Source organism: Erpetoichthys calabaricus, chromosome 8 (genome assembly GCF_900747795.2).
Source record: "Erpetoichthys calabaricus chromosome 8, fErpCal1.3, whole genome shotgun sequence".
NCBI lineage: Eukaryota > Metazoa > Chordata > Cladistia > Polypteriformes > Polypteridae > Erpetoichthys > Erpetoichthys calabaricus.
In genome coordinates, this window is record NC_041401.2 from 141,597,999 (window position 1) to 141,616,849 (window position 18,851).

Sequence of the window (18,851 nt, forward strand, 5' to 3'; positions counted from 1 at the left end):
TGAAAATTATCATGCACTTGCCCCTTTTTCTGGCCGTCAACAACATGCTTCCTGACATGGTCAATATCTCTCTTTTTTTCCACATTCTGACATGGTATTCTGTTTGCGAGAAGCACTGTACTTCCAGGTGAGTGCTCATTGGTTGTTAGTTCTCACTTGCCTCTTTGATTGATTGTTTGATTTTGTCCAGGAGAGTCACAGGCAATGTCAGACTACATGACAGGCGGTCACAGGAGTGTGTCGAAACTGGTCCTAAGTAAGATTATGTAAATGAAGACTATGACTGAAAATCACTGGACAAATCATTTGAATTAGCAACGGTACTTAACACTAGAATTACCAGAGCCAACCAGATCAGAGACTTTCCAATTCCATTGTCTCAAAACACCACTCACATCTACAGTTATTCTCAGTTTCAGATAAAAAGTAACCATGACAGATCTGGGGTGGGGGGTGGGTGTTGTATCGTGATCGTGACTGAGAGAATAAAAGTGAAAAAAAAAAATGCTAACTTTTACAAGTGCTATAAATTTACACTGGCTGTTACAGACACAAATCAAATGTATGTTTTTATTGTATAACTAGACATTAAGCCCGTTACAATAACGGGCACTAGAACAGTAGTGTAAAGTAAAATAATAATAAAAATAAAATAGAAACGTATATGACAATATAGTAAGTATAATTAATATTGCCTTAGTGTAAAACTTTGTAACAATCTCTAATACACAATATCTGAAGAAGATATTTAGGAAAAAAATTTTATTTTTTTACCTCATGAAATTTTTCTATAAAATTTCATTATAGACAACATTTCTTGTAAATATTCTGTCCGAGTTTGGCAACAGCTTGCCTTGCTCAGGACCATCTACAACCTTGACAACAACATCTTGAAAACTTCTAAGTCTTGATAATGCAACATATAACTGACCGTGGCTGAATACTGGTTCTGGCAAGTAAATGCCAACTTTTTCTAAGGTTTGCCCCTGAGCTTTATTAATTGTTATGGCAAAGGCTAATGTAACTGGAAATTCTCGCCTTCTTAAGGTAAAGGGTAAAGTAGTAGAGGATGGAACCAAATCAATACGGGGAATAAAGACAATGTCCCCTTCAGCTGAACCTGTTATTACTTGAGCAGTGATGAGGTTTCTTTTCAAGTCTTTAACAAAGAGGCGGGTTCCATTGCACAATCCTCTTTTAGTGTTTACATTCCTAAGGAGCATAATTATTGCTCCCTTTTTAAGGTTCAGTTTATGCCTTGGCATTCCTGTTGGAGTTCGCTCATTAAGAAACTCAATAGGATAGTTCTGCATATCTTCCTCAGTTGAGTCATCAATTGAGTTTGAGCTGAAGAATGTTACAGTATCTCCTTCCAAAATGTTTAGGACCTCTTCATTTAGATAGATAGATAGATAGATAGATAGATAGATAGATAGATAGATAGATAGATAGATAGATAGATAGATAGATAGATAGATAGATAGATAGATAGATAGATAGATAGATAGATAGATAGATAGATAGATAGATAGATAGATAGATACTTTATTAATCCCAATGGGAAATTCACACAAATTTATGCTATTAACATCAGAGTTCTTTGGGCAAAGAATAGATTTTTTTGCTATCTTTGAGACTTCGGCAACAGGAATTCTTTCTCCAAATAAGTCTTTGACAATATCTCGTGTGCATAAAATTTTTGAAGGGATTTCAATTATGTCTTCAGGCAAACCGTCAATGTGTGGTGTATCACCATTGCCAACTTGGATCAACCAATTGCTGAATTCAGTGTCGACTGAACGGATATTGTTTGTAAGGTTAAGTACTTGGAAGTTTTGCCACAGTTTACAGTGATCCCTCGCTATATCGCGCTTCGCCTTTCGCGGCTTCACTCTATCGCAGATTTTATATGTAAGCATATTTAAATATATATCGCGGATTTTTTGCTGGTTCGCGGATTTCTGAGGACAATGGGTCTTTTAATTTCTGGTACATGCTTCCTCAGTTGGTTTGCCCAGTTGATTTCATACAAGGGACGCTATTGGCAGATGGCTGAGAAGCTACCCAACTTACTTTTCTCTGTGTCTCCTGCGCTGACTTTCTCTGATCCTGACGTAGGGGGTATGAGCAGGGGGGCTGTTCGCACACCTAGACTATACAGACGCTCGTCTAAAAATGCTGAAAGATTATCTTCACGTTGCTACCTTCTGTGTGCAGCTGCTTAGTGAAGCGACATGCTGCACGGTGCTTCACATACTTAAAAGCTCAAAGGGCACGTATTGATTTTTCACTCTTTGTTTTTATCTGTCTCTCTCTCTCTCTCTCTCTCTCCCTGCTCCTGACGGAGGGGGTGTGAGCTGCCGCCTTCAACAGCTTTGTGCCGCGGTGCTTCGCATACTTAAGCCAAACAGCCCTATTGATTTGTTTGCTTTGCTCTCTGTTTCTGACAGCTTGTGCTCCTGACACGCACTCCTTTGAAGAGGAAGATATGTTTGCATTCTTTTAATTGTGAGACAGAACTGTCATCTCTGTCTTGTCATGGAGCACAGTTTAAACTTTTGAAAAAGAGACAAATGTTTGTTTGCAGTGTTTGAATAACGTTCCTGTCTCTCTACAACCTCCTGTGTTTCTGCGCAAATCTGTGACCCAAGCATGACAATATAAAAATAACCATATAAACATATGGTTTCTACTTCGCGGATTTTCTTATTTCGCGGGTGGCTCTGGAACGCAACCCCCGCGATGGAGGAGGGATTACTGTATTATACTTTATACATGCTTCGACAATTTTTGTCCGGTCACCATGAGGAACTACGGGAAGTGTTTGCCGAAAATCTCCACCAAGTAAGAAAACTTTTCCTCCAAAGGGTTTGTGGTTATCCATTATTTGTTTGAGCAGTGTGTCGACCACTGCATGAGCTATAGAGGGGGCCATAGTACACTCATCCCAAATGATTACTGTAGATGATCTCAAATTTTCAGCATCAGCAGAATTGAGGCGCATATTTGATATTGAGTTCTCAAGTATCGGAATAGGTAATTTGAACTGACAGTGGTATGTTCTTCCACCTTCAAGAAGATTGGCTGCTATACCTGTGGAGGCTACAGGGAGTGCAATGTTACCTTCTCCACGAACTGTGCTGAGAAGGGTTTTGTAAAGATAGGTTTTACCACTACCTCCTGGACCATCCAAGAAAAAACAACAGTGGAAAAGGTTGTCATTTTTGCTTGCAGACAATATTTTTTGTAAAGCTGATTTTTGTTCTCTGTTTAATGTTTTCTCCATTTGTTCAGCTGTGTGTTTTTGAAATTCCTTGTCATACGTATTCGAAAGTAGATCAGTATTTGGCATTGTGGAAGGAAATCCAAAAACTTCACAGGTTTTGCCATGTAGTAGCAGAATGTTGAATATTTCTTTAAGTGCGATGTTACAACATATTGTGCAATCATCATTGTGTTGTTTATGTTTGTGAACTAAATCCTCAATGAGGTATTGCTCATATTTTAGGAAAAGGTCATTCATATTTTGTAATGATGCAAAAATGCAGAAATATGCAAATAATTCCCTAACTTGTTTAGGCATTGTGAATTGGACAGCATCTTCCATAGTGTTTTCCCACACTTGATCATCGTTAATAAGTCCTTTAGCTTTTGAGCCCTCTCGGAAAGTAGGATAGACATTTCCATGTACTGTCCTCAGATCTTCAAAGGATACTGCACCCGGAACATGCAGCAATAGTAGACGCAGACAGTAGCGCTCTATATCTGATGTAAAATTGACAGAATACATTCGTCCAATAACTTTTTCTGCACCATGTTCACGTAATTTCCACCTACAATTTTCAGAGTCAAACACATAGTGCAAATGAATGTCAGAATATAATATGTTCTTTGCTTCGTCATTTTGTTGATTTAATTTGAACCAAGCTGTCAATTGAGTATCATGGTTTGAAGCTCTCTGTACCGCTGTGGTAATGTCATTTGGGTTGAAGAACACTAATTGTTCTTCAGGCAGATGCACTGGTAATCTATGGATAGTATGTGATTGATAATGCATTTCAAACCTATTCAAACGCCATGCTGCCTCTGGAGTGCTGACATACATTGAATTAATAAAGGTCTTAATTTCATCTTGATTCAAAGTGCCTTGTTCTTGAATGACAACATTAGCACAATCATGACCTTTGTACACATATTTAAAAAGGTATTTGATGCTTTTCACTAATGCGCAAACTTCAACATTAATGTGGCAATTGTACTTCAAGGCTAGGTAAGGATTATATGGTTAATCCCAACTGTTATTAATTTTCTTTCCGTTAAGAATTATACTTTGGCCTGTATTTCTTCTCTTGTACTTTGGATAGCCATTGCTGTTAGCAATAGTTTTTATTTGGAATTCCTTCGGGAAATCCTTAGAGCATTTGTCATTTGTCATACATGAAGAATTAGGATTGAGTGCTCCACATGGTCCATGAATCATATGTTTTGTTACAATTGCATGTAAGCGAGGAGTGATTTCTATATTAGGGATTTCAGCAGAGACAATTTTATCTATCAGTTCTTCATTTTTTGGTTTACAGCTTTCTTTAAGAATGAGAAGTATGTGAGCATGTGGTAAACCTCTCTTTTGAAATTCTATCACGTAGACCATTGCTTTTAGGACTCCAAAAATATGTTTTTTACAGATATCATCGATTAGAGCTTTCAGTTTTAGGTGAAATACTCTTGCAACCAAATGTGGTTGTCCATCAACAGTTTGACTATGTTGTAGGTTATTTACAATCTCTTCCCATTTGGGATTGCATGTCATTGTAATAAAAACATCAGGTTTTCTGACAATTGCCATAGCATCTTGATAATTTTGTAGCATGCTTCTGGGGCTATCTGCAAATGAAGAAGGCAAAAAATACATTTTTCCAGGACTCAGGCCTGCTTCATTGGCTTCATTAAGTAAATGATCCATTAATCCTGAGTATTTTTCAACGCACAATTTAGGCTGATTTTGACATATATAATTGAGTCTGTTGGCTTCTTTTTTTACATATGCATCAACTATATATTGCTGTGTAAGGCGGCCAGCATTTAAGAAGGGGTTAAAATCCTCTCTGATGGAAAGACCGTAACCGTAGTATTGCATTTGAGTGACTCTAGGATTGTGTGACTGGTTTGCTAAAGTTAATAAAGCTTGTGGGCTCTTTTGCAAAGGTATGTCAATTCCCCAGCTTTGATCCCCATAGGGGAATAACAATGGGTAAACCATGGGTTCCAAATTAGGATCAAGGACACTAATTCTTTGTGTTGTTCTTTGGTTTGTATTATCTTCAGTTGGTTTGCAGTGTATAAGAAGATCTCTTTCAAGTGGTGGTTCTCCATCATCATTTTGAAAAATAAAAGCAACCTCATTATATTTAGGTGCGTTATAACACCTTTGGTCATTTTTGCAATCTTGTACTATTGTCATGGACACTTCCTTAATAACATTGCCGGTTTTGGCAGCATCCTCTTCAATTTCTTTTTCAACTTGGTACAACATTTTGCAGGCCTCTGCAAAAGGATTGAATTGCGCCATAAATGTACTTAATGTTTGCATAAGCTCTGAATTTATTCCTGAGTTGGCAGAAATTTCCATTCTTTGCTCTGCAGTTTCAGAGGGATCTAAAATGTATAATTGTGCAAACTGTCTGTTTTGGCCCTGTTGAGGTGCAGTGTTCCTGCTCTGTGACAAATCGAACCGTGGATTTGGAAACAGTATGGCCCATAGCCAGGAGGCAGAGTAATGTTAGCTCCCATAGATGCAAATGTCAGAGCACTATTTATTGACCTTATATTTTCCATGAAATGTTTGCTGTAATGATGCTGACCTGTCATGAGCTGTTGTATGAAAGGATTTGTTTGAAGTGGTTGAAGATTTACTTTTCCTTTTGAGCAACACTGTGTAAATTTTTGATCAGATGGTCTTTCTGCTTCAAAATGTTTTGCTTGACAAAAGTTGCATATGTGATTTAAATCTCCACATGTGTGGGGTATGATGTTACCCTCATTAATATTCACCATATCATTTATAAGTGCCATTGTTTTTATTGTGGCCCTTGATTCTTTTGTTTCCACTCATTTACTCCGGGCCAGTCTCTGTAATTGTGCATGTCGCAGACGTTGTAATTCTCGTTCTTCTGGAGTAAGACTTGCTCTCCTAGCTTTTTGTCTTTCGGCATCTCTCTTATGTCATTTATCGTCTCCTCTGTGGCTGTTGATTAATGTGTTGTGTGTGTTTGAAGATCTCTTATCGTGCCTCTCTTTATTTTAGCTTGTTGCTGACACATTGATTTTCGTTCATCCGCAGTAAGACTTGCTCTCTTAGCTCTGTGTGTTTTTGCATTTTTGTGACGCTCATTTTCCTCTTCTTCAATAGATCTATTTGCTCGTCTTAGTCTTTCTCTTTGTGAATTTTTTTACGCTCATTTTCCTGTTCTTCTATAGGTCTATTTGCTCTTCTGAATTTTTCTGTTTTAGCGTTTTTCTGACGCTCATTTTCTTTTTCTTCAATCAATCTATTTGCTCGTATTTTTCTTTGTCTTTCAGCCTTTCTTTTGTTGATATTTACTTGCTGAGCTGACCGTTCTTCCAAGAGATGTTTCTTATTTAGGATTTGATTGTCTGTTTCTTTTGTCCTACTTGACGTGTCCTTTTTTATCGGTGGCATGTTAGTAGATAGTCACAGTTTAATGGGTCCGGCCCACTCTGTCTTGTGTGACGTGTCAGGTGTCCTTTGAAGCATCTGCTTTGCAGCATCGCACCGTGCCCCGTGCAATTTAATAGGTCCCGCCCTCTCTGTCTTGTGTGACGCATCAGGCGGCCTTTGAAGCATCTGCTTTGCAGCATTGCACTGTGCCCCGAAAAATTTAATAGGTCCCGCCCTCTCTGTCTTGTGTGACGCATCAGGCAGCCTTTGAAGCATCTGCTTTGAAGCAGCGCACCGTGCCCCGCACTTTAGGTCTTACCTCATTTACCGAAATCCAATTGGATCGGCCCCGCGATATTTATAGGTCCCACCCTCTCTGTCTTTCTGTCTTGTGTGACGCGTCAGGCGGCCTTTGAAGCATCTGCTCTGAAGCATCGCACCGTGCCCCGCACATGCGCACTTCACCAGAAGACACACACACAGACACATGGATGCACACAGGGTTTTTATTAAAGAGGATATTAACAATAAGAGCAGCTCACGACTCAAAACGGTAAATTTGCGTGGGAGATGGTTTCAAACTCACGACCTCTGGATTATAAGTCAGCAGTTCTAACCGCTGCACCACGGAAGCTGTCGTATTGTACTTGCACCTTTTGTGAAAGTGTTTATTTGATATTTGGCCATCAGCCTTCACACATTATACAGTTCATGTCTACATTTTGTCATTTATTACTAAAGCATGAAAAAGTTTCTGTTTTAACGATGTGTTTACATAAATTGTTGTAGACACAAAACACACATCAAATTATTTCCCCTTACAATTCGGGGTAGCTCACTCTCAGATAATTAATTAAGGCAGGGACTGGGAAAACTTCTTGCCAGTTCTGAGGCAGTGAGGGGATTGTATAGCAGGCTACTTGGGCTTTTTGACACATTTACAAGACAAAAGAGGCTGACAGGGAGGTGCAAAGGATTTAAGGTGGGCCGGATTTACGAGTTTTTTCGTTAGCTCTGGTAATTCTAGTGTTAACTTGAAGAATAACATCTACACTTACTATGGGCTTCATGTTGTAACAATGCTGGATTTGTGGTCTGACATTTACTCGGCTTGATATTGATGGGGTTGTAGTGTGTAATTATGATACTTTAACTTCAGGATAATATTAAATTGGTACACAGTTGTGGAAACAAGTCTAATTAGTGCCATATTAAGATTATGATACACTGCCTACAAAGGTGTGATACCAATTAAATTTAATCTCATAGGAATTCTTTTTTCTGTGATACATGGGAAAAATTTTAAGACAATATAACAAATGGTCTATTTACATAAAATACAACCAAATTCATCTCCTTCAGTGCTATTACATCACATGTTGCTTTGAGATACAATATAAAGCAGATTGTGCCGTTAATTAAGGTGAAGGGAAAATCATAAATACTTCTTGTCAAAGCAGAATACATATATTCTGTGGTTACAACAAACAAGAAAAAGATGGAAAGTCAGTTAACACTAGAATTACCAGAGCCTACGAGAAAACTCGTAAATCCGGCCCACCTTAAATCCGTTCGCACCTCACCGTCAATGTCTTTTGTCCTGTAAATGTGCCGATTAAGACAAGCAGCAAGCTATTCCATCCCCCACCATCACAGAACGTTCACTAAGTTCTCCCAGCTCATGCCTTGTTTGATTATCTGGGAGTGAAGTGCTGGAGTTTTAGAGTGGAAATAATAGATCGTTATTTGGAACACATGCATTTCATGTGTGTTCTGTTTCTACAGTAATCTGTGTAAACACATTGTTAAAACAGAAACTTTTTCATATTTTAGTAATAAATGTTAACAAAATGGCATAAACTATAGAATGTGTGAAGCCTGAAGTCCAAAGATTAAATAAGCACTTTCACAAAAGGTTTAAGAATAATGCATCAGCTTCTGTGGCGTAGTGGTAAAATTTGCTGAATTGTAATCAAGGGGCCACCGGTTTGATCCCTACTGCCTCCTATATTTGCCGTTTTCAGTAGTGAGCTGCTGTTATTGTTAATATTATACAGTACACACATACATTTGGTTTGCGTCTGTAACAGACCGTGTACATTTATAGTAGTGTACTTGTAAAAGTTTCCTTTTTTTTCACTTTTATTCTCTCACTCACGATCACGATACATACTACCGCCCTAGGGATCTGACGCTGTTAGTTTTTATTTGAAACTGGGAATAACTGCAGATGTGAGTTGTGATTTGAGGCAATGGAACTGGACATTCTCTGATCTGGAGGGATAAAAGCTGACACACAAACGCTGGTGAATTGGCCTTCTTCGTATCTCACCGTCACTTTATTTTTTTTTATTCAGTTTTATTGAGTGTTCCTGCTCACGCAGAATTAGTATGCACCTTATGGTGTATGATGTCAAAAAAAAAAAAACACAGACATAGGTATACTGTATATGATATTTTGAAGAAATCATTTTATGACCTGAATAGTACCAATCAGAAAACATCATCACACTAATAAAATATTATTTGAAAACGAACAGCGTCAGATCGGTTTGAATTTATGCTGGCGCAGTTACTTAGAGTCAGATCAGGAGAGGGTTTTAGAGCGTGATCGTCATTGACAGAATAAAATTGAAAAAAGCTAACTCTTACAAGTGCTGCGTTGACATCGTGCACCAGAAGGCGTGAGCTTATTCAGTGCAGCAGGATCAACACACATGTACTGTGCAAGACATGCACAGGAACTTCGTCGGCACATCTTACTAGAAAAGGTGATGGAAAAAGAAAAGGAGGATGCAACATCACCAAGCTTCTGTTCCATTGAAAGGGCACTTGACACTGACTCAGTTTACTTTCCTGGGGAAGCAGCTGTCTTGGAACAGAAGCTTATCGATGTTACATAACAAAACAAAACAATTAAAAATCTAGCTTTCAAAGGGACAAGGATACAAATATTAATAAAGTATCTATCTATCTATCTATCTATTATCTTACTTAGCATCTTCTATGAATTTGCAATTTACACATCTTTGAGAATTTCAAACCATCCCTGTCTCAGGTTGTATAACATCAGTTGATCTTACCCCATTTGTGTTATTATTTTAAACTCCTCCCTAAAACTGCAGAAACAGCCAAATTAATGGACTTTTGCAAAGCCAAGCTGGACACACAGCAACACACCCTTGAGATAAATTCTCACACTTCCTATCACATATAATAACAGTTGCATACGATATGTTCCCAAAAAACATAATTCAATAGGCTGTATTATAGTCAAAATGCACAAGAAGACTTTGATCAGTGCATGCAACAGTCAATCAAGAGAGCATTCCCAAAAGATGACACCTCTACCTAAGCAATGGGATGGGAGTAACAAATTACATTTACCTTTGTTACTACTTGAGTGTTTATATAGGGAATTGTGCTTTTTAAAGTATTTTTAAATGCAAATACTTTTACTCTTTAAAAAGTATATTTTTTTAGTAACGATTCTACTTTGTTACATTTTGAAGTGGGCCATTGCTAAGTACAATTGGTTGCTTATGTCTAAAATGCAGTTTTCAATGAAAAATTAAAATATGCCTGCACACAAATATTTTAGGTCATCATAATACTGGAGTGGAAAGTGTTTTAGTAAATAACATAATGGGCAGGCAGTCCTCTACAGCTGTGTAAACAGCCCAGTATATTGGCCAACAAGTGTTAAATTTGTGAATTTCCCCTTGGGATTAATAAAGTATCTATCTATCTATCTATCTATCTATCTATCTATCTATCTATCTATCTATCTATCTATCTATCTATCTATCTATCTATCTATCTATCTATCTATCTATCTATCTATCTATCTATCTATCTATCTATCTATCTATCTATCTATCTATCTATCTATCTATCTATCTATCTAAAGACCCCACCTAAAATCTTGTGTCGAGACTGTTTTCTGCATGTGGAGATTACCTGTGAAATGGCAAAATTAATATCTCCAGCACTCTTTATAAAATAGAGACTGTCCAAACATAGTACAGCTGTTCCATTTCAAAACACATAAAACAAAGCAGCTTTATTATATGAAGTAAACTTTGCTTTGTAAAGCAAAGTAAAGTTTGAAGTAAACTTAGATGTATACATGAACTTTTTCTCATACTATTGGAAACTGTATGAAGGTAAGTTGATTTTTTTAGAGTAGTAGTAAAATTCTGATAGCCAGACAGGTGGATTTATTGGTACAGAAGGAAAAGCTGCACCTGTTAATTAGAGTAGTGACAGAAACAAACAAGACAGCCTGTAACTATTAAAAAATAAAGTCGTTCAATGCAATTATGGTAACAGTCAAAAACTACTTACGCTTCTCTATAGCTCACCGATATTTATCAAGTTCAATGATTCTAGCTAGCAAGTGCTCTGCATCTCAAAACAGACCTTTTGACAAAGTAGTGAACACTTTAAATACGAGGGGTTTGTACTGCTTTGTTTGGAAGAGTTTAAGATACTGTAGGTAAGAAACAAGTGCCACATACTGATAATTTGAATTCATATTAATAATTACATCTCAGGTATGAGAAATGACCAGTTAGTACACTGTAAAAAAACACTTTCATAATACACATACAATTAACCGCCTATTTCAACACTAAAAACTATGGCACAATTAAGATTAAATAAATAAATTTATATAGTTACATTTTAAACAGCTGCCAGCATCAGTTAAATATTGCAACATAAACTGCTCAAAAAAATTAAAGGAACAGTTTGAAAACACATCAGATCTCAATAAGAAAAAAAAATCATGCTAGATATCTATACTGATATGGACTGGGTAATGTGTTAGGAACGAAAGGATGCCACATCGTTTGATGGAAATGAAAATGATCAACCAACAGAGGGATGAATTCAAAGACACCCCGAAAATCAAAGTGGATTTATATATTTTATGGATAATTTTTGTATTGCCATAGACTCCCAATGATTCTGTACTAAATCACTGAATATTTGTAAAAATATTGTACTGTATATAATTTGCAAATATCATAGTGACCATTTTTGTCTAAAAAGTCCGATCCATTTTTCTATATTTTAATGAATTGGTCTATAAATAAAAGAAAAAGTTATAAAATGTTTATTGATGTTTTATATTTAAATTTAATTGCTACTAAGCCAATACACTGGTCTCTAATCGAAATAGTTGAAATAAGTTGAAATAGACTATACTCCTTAGAAGGCTGGCGTCCTTCAACTTCTGCAATAAGATGCTGCAGATGTTCTATCAGATGGTTGTAGCGAGTGCCCTCTTCTACGAGGTGGTGTGCTGGGGAGGCAGCATACAGAAGAAGGACGCCACATGCCTGGACAAACTGGTGAGGAAGGCAAACTCTATTGTAGGCATGGAGCTGGACAGTTTGACATCCGTGGCAGAGTGAAGGGCACTGAGCACGTTCCTGTCAATCATGGAGAATCCACTGCATCCACTGAACAGTATCATCTCCAGACAGAGGAGCAGCTTCAGTGAGAGACTGCTGTCACTGTCCTGCTCCACTGACAGACTGAGGAGATCGTTCCTCCCCCACACTATGCAACTCTTCAAATCCACTTGGGGAGGGGTAAACGTTAACATTATACAAAGTTATTGTCTGTTATACCTGCATTTTTATCACTCTTTAATTTATTGTTTTGTATCAGTGTGCTGCTGCTGGAGTATGTGAATTTCCCCTTGGGATTAATAAAGTATCATCTATCTATCTATCTATCTATCTATCTATCTATCTATCTATCTATCTATCTATCTATCTATCTATCTATCTATCTATCTATCTATCTATCTATCTATCTATCTATCTATCTAGTTTAACCTAGTGATAAGAATAACAGAATTTTAATTGTTTACTGCATTAATTTTACTGCTATTAAACAAATAAGTGGTTGTGCTTCTGCACTTTTTTGAAACCTGAATGATTATTTTAACTGTGTGAACTGCACACATCATTCAAAATGTAATAGAATATTGTTACCTGTAGGATACAGTGCTCTTATCGAGTCTGTTAAGATCAGTTTCAATAAAAAAGAAAAGAGCTCCAACAAGGTCTGTGTCTAGGCCCACCATGGCCTGTAAATCTACCACATTGGCCAAGTATTGTTGCAATTGAGATAGTGTCCAGTTGTCCAAATGAGTAAGTTATGACAAAAGAGGGCACCATTTTAAAAAGGATGCTCGCTTTTGTTATGTGTGATGCATCAGTGGGGTGCACTTTGCACATATGCTAGCTGCCCTCTCTTGCAAACAACTTTGACACCAGACACATACTGTAACTAGGAGCTGGCACATACTACTGTATGTGTCTAAGCATATTTTTCAAGTAACAATTGACAAAAGACACAACCTGTACATGTCCAGTACTGTACTACGGATCAGCAATAATCAATGGCCTGTTCTTTTTGAGAACACTTCTCCAAACTCCTAAATGTTTGTTTTCCTTATTCAGTACTTTCATGTGTTTGAAGAAGTGTAGCAAAACCACATGAATGTGAGTTTTTAATATTTGCTCCAATACAATAATGCTGTGGTGATTCTCTATTAACTGATTTTTAATGGTGATTCTGATTACTTGATCACTGTACATTTGCTAGTAGCATATGTAATAAATCACCACATAATAATAAGTCTGAAATTGAACTGCCATATACATGTATGTATGGTTATAAATGTCAATGACATGTCTTTTGATGAATAAAATCCATTGTACTACTGTGTGCTGTATATTTTGCCAATGCTTTCCAAAGCACAACATATATATTTGACTAATATATTTAATTTAAGTTTGTCATTTTTAAAGTAAATAAATTATACTCTTACTCGAGTCATCTTTTCTGAGAATACATTTTTACTTTTACTTGAGTAGTTTACATGTCAGTTACTTTAACTTTATTTGATTACATTTTTGTCTAAGTAACTTTAATTTTACTTGAGTTTAATTTTTTTGTACTGTTTCCACCTCTGTACTTAACACTTAGCTAAAAAAATAAAGAGGACCCTACTGTCTGCCAGGTCAGGTTGTGATCTTTGAATATACAACTCTTGAAAAGTGTGACTGCAAATTACAATCACTTGAAATCTGAATGGATTTCAGTTTTTTGCTGTTGTTTGCTACACATTCTCCACTCATTCAAATTAGTCAAATAAAAACAAAATAAGTTCAGGGCCATCCCGGTTGTTCACCAAATTTCTAATCTTCCCTTCACTCTAAATGATGTACTATGAGCCAAGGAATTATTACCTTATTAAAAAAAAAAAAAAAAAAAATACACGAATAAACAAACAGACAAAACAAAACAACTAGATCATGTTCATTGCATAAATTCCCTGCCATAACTTGCCACGTTTTCAAGGTGCATTAAATAGTTTCCTCTTTTCAACTTTCACCACCCCGGCTTTTTCACAACAATAAAACACAAACAAAGCAGAGCCCTGGATGCATTCCCAGATGTTCAGCAAGTTATCCGAGACATCCAGTTTGATGCCTATATATTTAGATTTACTGTGTTTCAAGAGTCAAGCTGTGGGCAGCCAAACAGAAATGTGCAAGATATTTCAGATTTGTATTCATCTATCAGGTGCTGCACCTTCTCCGGCAGAAGCAAGCATGCAACATTAATTGTGAGAGAGAATGAGAGAAAGAATGAAAGAAAGATATAGCAGGAGAGAAAATGGAGCAGGCTAGCAGCACAAGCAAGTACAGGCAGCATTAGGTAGTGTGCACTTACTGAGTGCTGGTGAGATACCATGCTGGCTGGAGGGACCCCGTACAGACCACTCAGATATGATGATTGACTCTATAGCAGCAGAGAAACCAAAGTTAGCATTTCAACTGGCCATTTAGGAGTAAAAACTTTGCTATCCCTCAGTGTCCCTCAATTTCCACAAATTGAACAGGACTGATTTAGATTGGTCCACATGTGTTAAACAATGCACCCCAACCCCAATCTCTCACACATATTATTTATTGTTTCAGTTAGAAGTGGGTGGTAGGGGTAAATCAAATTGGAAATGGGCAGAAAGTGTCCCAAACTGGAGGTCCACCTAAACCAATTCTTCCAATATCTACAACATAAACATGTCAAAAGCCTGAACTACCCCAAAGCTTATGTCAGGAAAAAGACTTCCATTTATAGGGGACAATCTCACAAATCAACAAGGCTGTCTGAAATCCCACCATCACCACGCTCTTGAACGTACATTCTGAAGGCCTCATTAATACGTAGTCATTTTTTTTTTGAGAGCTCTATGAAATGCATCAGTGCTCCCCCTTTCAATCAAGCCCAAAGTTAAAAAGGTAGCACAACAATTCAAAGTGAAATAAAATTTTCCTTAAGCATTCTTGTATTTTGAAAAAAACAAAATAAAATGTATCCAAAGTGAGTAACTGTGAAACAGCTGAGACATACAGTGGATATGTCCCAAGACCACTTTAACCTTCAAGCCAAGCTACTGGCCCTTTGCACTGAAGAAAAATGGTCTCCACAACCATCTGTAACTCATCATTGATCTGAAGGAACGTACAAATTAGCTTTTTTATAAAAACCTTGGATATATTTGTTGCATTGGCTCTGCATGCAACTGCAGTAACAACACAGTAAAATGCCAAACAAAATGAGTTTGTTTTGCACTTTCAGCCATGATTTATGACATCCTGTATAGCAGCACTTTACAACAGTCACTTAGATACATGACACATCATTCTGAACAATGCAGAATTCCTAAAGGTTGCTTAAACATCTGTCTAGAAGAAGTGTTGGGGTCTATGACAACTTTATTAAAGTTGCCAACAGAAGCATCCTACTGGGTCATGCTTATGTGATCCAACCACAGGAGGCAGCTGTAATCTTACTGTTTACTGTTTCTTTCTTACTGTTGATTAGAAGCAAAAGGCAGCAGTGATCATGAAAAGGGCACACAATCTGGGGATTATTCCTGGTCAACAGACTCAAAAGAACCTTGGCATTTTAGTAGAACATTTCTAGGAATATATGCATACCTTTGAAACTTTTTCAGAATTTTAGGTGAAAGAGATGCAACCACCCTCTTTGTGTTTACACTGAAAATGTACTTGAAACTTTTTAGAAAAATGTTTTTTTATCACATTCATGTTCATAACAGAAATTGCTTCTTCAGCAGTAAATGCCTACTTTTTAAGTAGAATCAATTATCTATGTACTTATTATTCAAACAAGGTAAGAAGAACTTGTGGGGAACTCTACATACTACAATAGACAAAGAAATTTGCCCACTATAGAAAGAGACCTTAATAGCCATCCCTGGAAATGATTACTGTATTAAAATGAGCCTGATTAGCCTAATAAAGACTCAATCTGAACAGCAAACATAGATTAGAAACACTGTGTTTTTAATCATCGTTTAATTTTTTTAACATTGAAATAACTTTTATCTATTCTTTTCTCTTGTGGCTAAATGATGATGCAGCCCATCCCCCTTCAAATTGCATTTATTTTAATTTATGGGGTATAAATTTTACTATATAGACAAGGTCTGCAGAAAAGTCAAAGATGCACATTTGTTTTATTTTACATTTTATGGTTTATTTATTTTGTGGTAACACTTCAGTTTAGATACTGCAACATCTGATAGATACTGCAATGCATCTATTACTCGTTTACTCTTCCTTTAGGCTCATCAGTAAATACGTTGTTCATCTAAGTGCAGTATGGCATTTGATATTTTGGTGAAGTTACTTATGAATAAGAATGATTCATAACTCTTATACTGAAACAGGCAATATCAAGACACAGATGTATCACTTAAGCTACCTTTGGCCGTTCCAAAGTGAAGTTATTTTAGTAGGTCACATTGCACAAATGAATATCCATTTAACTGATGCTTTGCAAGTGTCATTAACACCATATGAAGCCTTTGTTAAGGTCTTGTTACACAAGAATAAATGAGCAATAAATGTATTTTTGCTCTACCTAAAGCGTTACTAATTTTGTTAGTTCAGTTACTATAGCAAGTGGTCATTTATCAGAAGTCTGTCGTAATTTGTCACAATATAATTTTTCATTGGAAGAACAGTAGTGTAATGCTTAACACTGCCAAATCAAATCTTCAGACACCTGGGCTCAGTTCACTGCCTGTTCCTTCTCTGTGTAGAGTTTAAGTGTTCTCTTCATGTCAGCTTCCTCCATAATGTGTAGATTTATTGGCTTAGTGCCTACATGTGACTGTAACATATTGGTGCCCTGTCAAAGAATGCTTTCTACGTGATGTGGGATGCTGCCAGGAAAAGACTGGCTTCACGTAATGCTGTAATTGAATAAAAAAGCTCTGAAATTTTTTGCATTTAATTTATAAATTAAAGTTTTCAGACTTTGCTGTTATGTCTACCAAATATTACCAGTAAAACATAAACAGGAAAAGATAGTTAACATGTTGTTTATTAAATGTTACTAATACTCAAGGCTACACTGTTCTACTATTACACAATGTGTAAAAATGCATAAGTATTAGTTAAAAACATATGGAGTAACTTACTACAATATTTGTTACTAGTCATTTAGCCCGTTACAATAACGGGCGCTAGAACAGTAGTGCATAAACATTAGTAGGAACAGTCTATATTAAATGGCAAGGGACTTCGACCTCATTCTTTTTGTTGGTCGTATTTTTCTTTCTTTCAGCCTTTCTTTTGTTGATGTTTACTTGCTGAGCTGACCGTTCTTCGTGGGCTGCCGCCGTGTATTGTGTGTCTTTAATTTTCTGTGACAGTAATACTGTCTTGTACGGCTCTATTCAATAAGGGCGTGCACAAAAAGGCGAGCTTCAAAAGGGCGACCTCAATTGAGCGTGGCGAATAAAGGCGTTCGTAGATAATTTAGTTCAAATGGCTCTGGAATATATGAAGAGCAACAAAGGTGCAGATCTTTATTTACGCACGCCTTTATTCGCTGCGCCCAATTGAGGTCGCCCTTTTGAGGCTCGACATTTTGTGCGCACCCTTATTGAAGGATACCGTCTTGTACGTCTGCTGGCTTGTACGTCCATAATATACCTTTAATTTTCTCTGGCGGTAATACAGGCGTGCGCGTTGGTAATATGCCTTTAATCTCCTCTGACAGTAATACTGGCTTGTATGTGGCTGTAATATGCATCACTGTATTGTGTACCTTTAATTTCCTCTCGCAGTAATACTGGTTTGTATTTCCGTAAAACGCCTCTAACTTTCTCTGACAGTAAAATCGCGCATTGCACCGTGCCCTGTGCATGCGCACTTCATCAGAAGACACCCACACACGGACACCTGGACGCACATAGGGATTTTATATATATAGATGCATTTGTTATCATCGTGAACATGGAAGGTTATAAAAGTTTACCAGGAGAGCTGAATGAGACCATAGTGCCATCTCAACAAGCAGGATGCTTGAAAGCTGCCTTATAGACACACTTCTGAAAATCTCCTAAATGCTCAGAGGAGCCAGAACACATTAGGGTACTAGAGGGTGTACTAGTTTACCATACTTGCAAATGCAGAGGCCTGCCAATGACCAATGGGTTTGGGGCCTATTTGGCAAATAATCCTGGGATAGGTTTAAAAGGATGCCTTTGGAAGTACTAAAAAGATTTAGATTTTGAAGATGGCAAAGACTTGCTGGTAAAAGAAAAGGGATAAAAGGATTTATTTAAATAGAGAGAGAAACAGTGTGCTCCGTCTTACTTTACCGGAAAGTCTCTCTACCAAACAGTCAGAGCAGAAGTCAGTATAGAGATATGATGTGGGGTGGGCAATGTTTTTTTTCTTCTTCACTTTTTGAAATAGGCCAAAAGTCAACTATTTAACTTATAAGAACAAGCTATTAATTTTAAATGGAATACTTGGGAACAGGAAACTACCAAATACCACTGTTGGGGTTGGCCAGGACTTGGTTAAAGAAGCACAAAAGAGCATCACTGCCCCCAATTTGGGGATATTCACTTTTTTTCTCATGATTGGCTCTACCTGCTGAGATTCTAATGTTGAGTTTTAAAATATATGGCTTACTGATTTGTGTGAGAATTTTTCATTCTTAATATTCTTAACATTCAAAATCCAAAGGACAGTGAAGAAATACTGTGTTATGTCTACTAAGAATAAGATATCAGGTTCTTACTGTACAATTCTGTTCC

General features: G+C 37.0%; 1 protein-coding gene across 2 annotated transcripts in view; it reads right to left on the reverse strand.

The window, feature by feature from the left end:
- igf2bp2a (insulin-like growth factor 2 mRNA binding protein 2a) overlaps positions 1–18,851 on the reverse strand; it is a 340,760-nt gene that overhangs the window by 46,150 nt on the left and 275,759 nt on the right. Inside the window, exon 11 of one of the 2 annotated variants that reach the window (XM_028807546.2) lies at positions 14,438–14,506. The exons of the other annotated variant lie outside the window; for it this stretch is intronic. Within the exon in view, the coding sequence (XP_028663379.1) occupies positions 14,438–14,506 (69 nt within the window). The remainder of the gene's footprint in view (positions 1–14,437; positions 14,507–18,851) is intronic. 2 annotated transcript variants of the gene reach the window in all.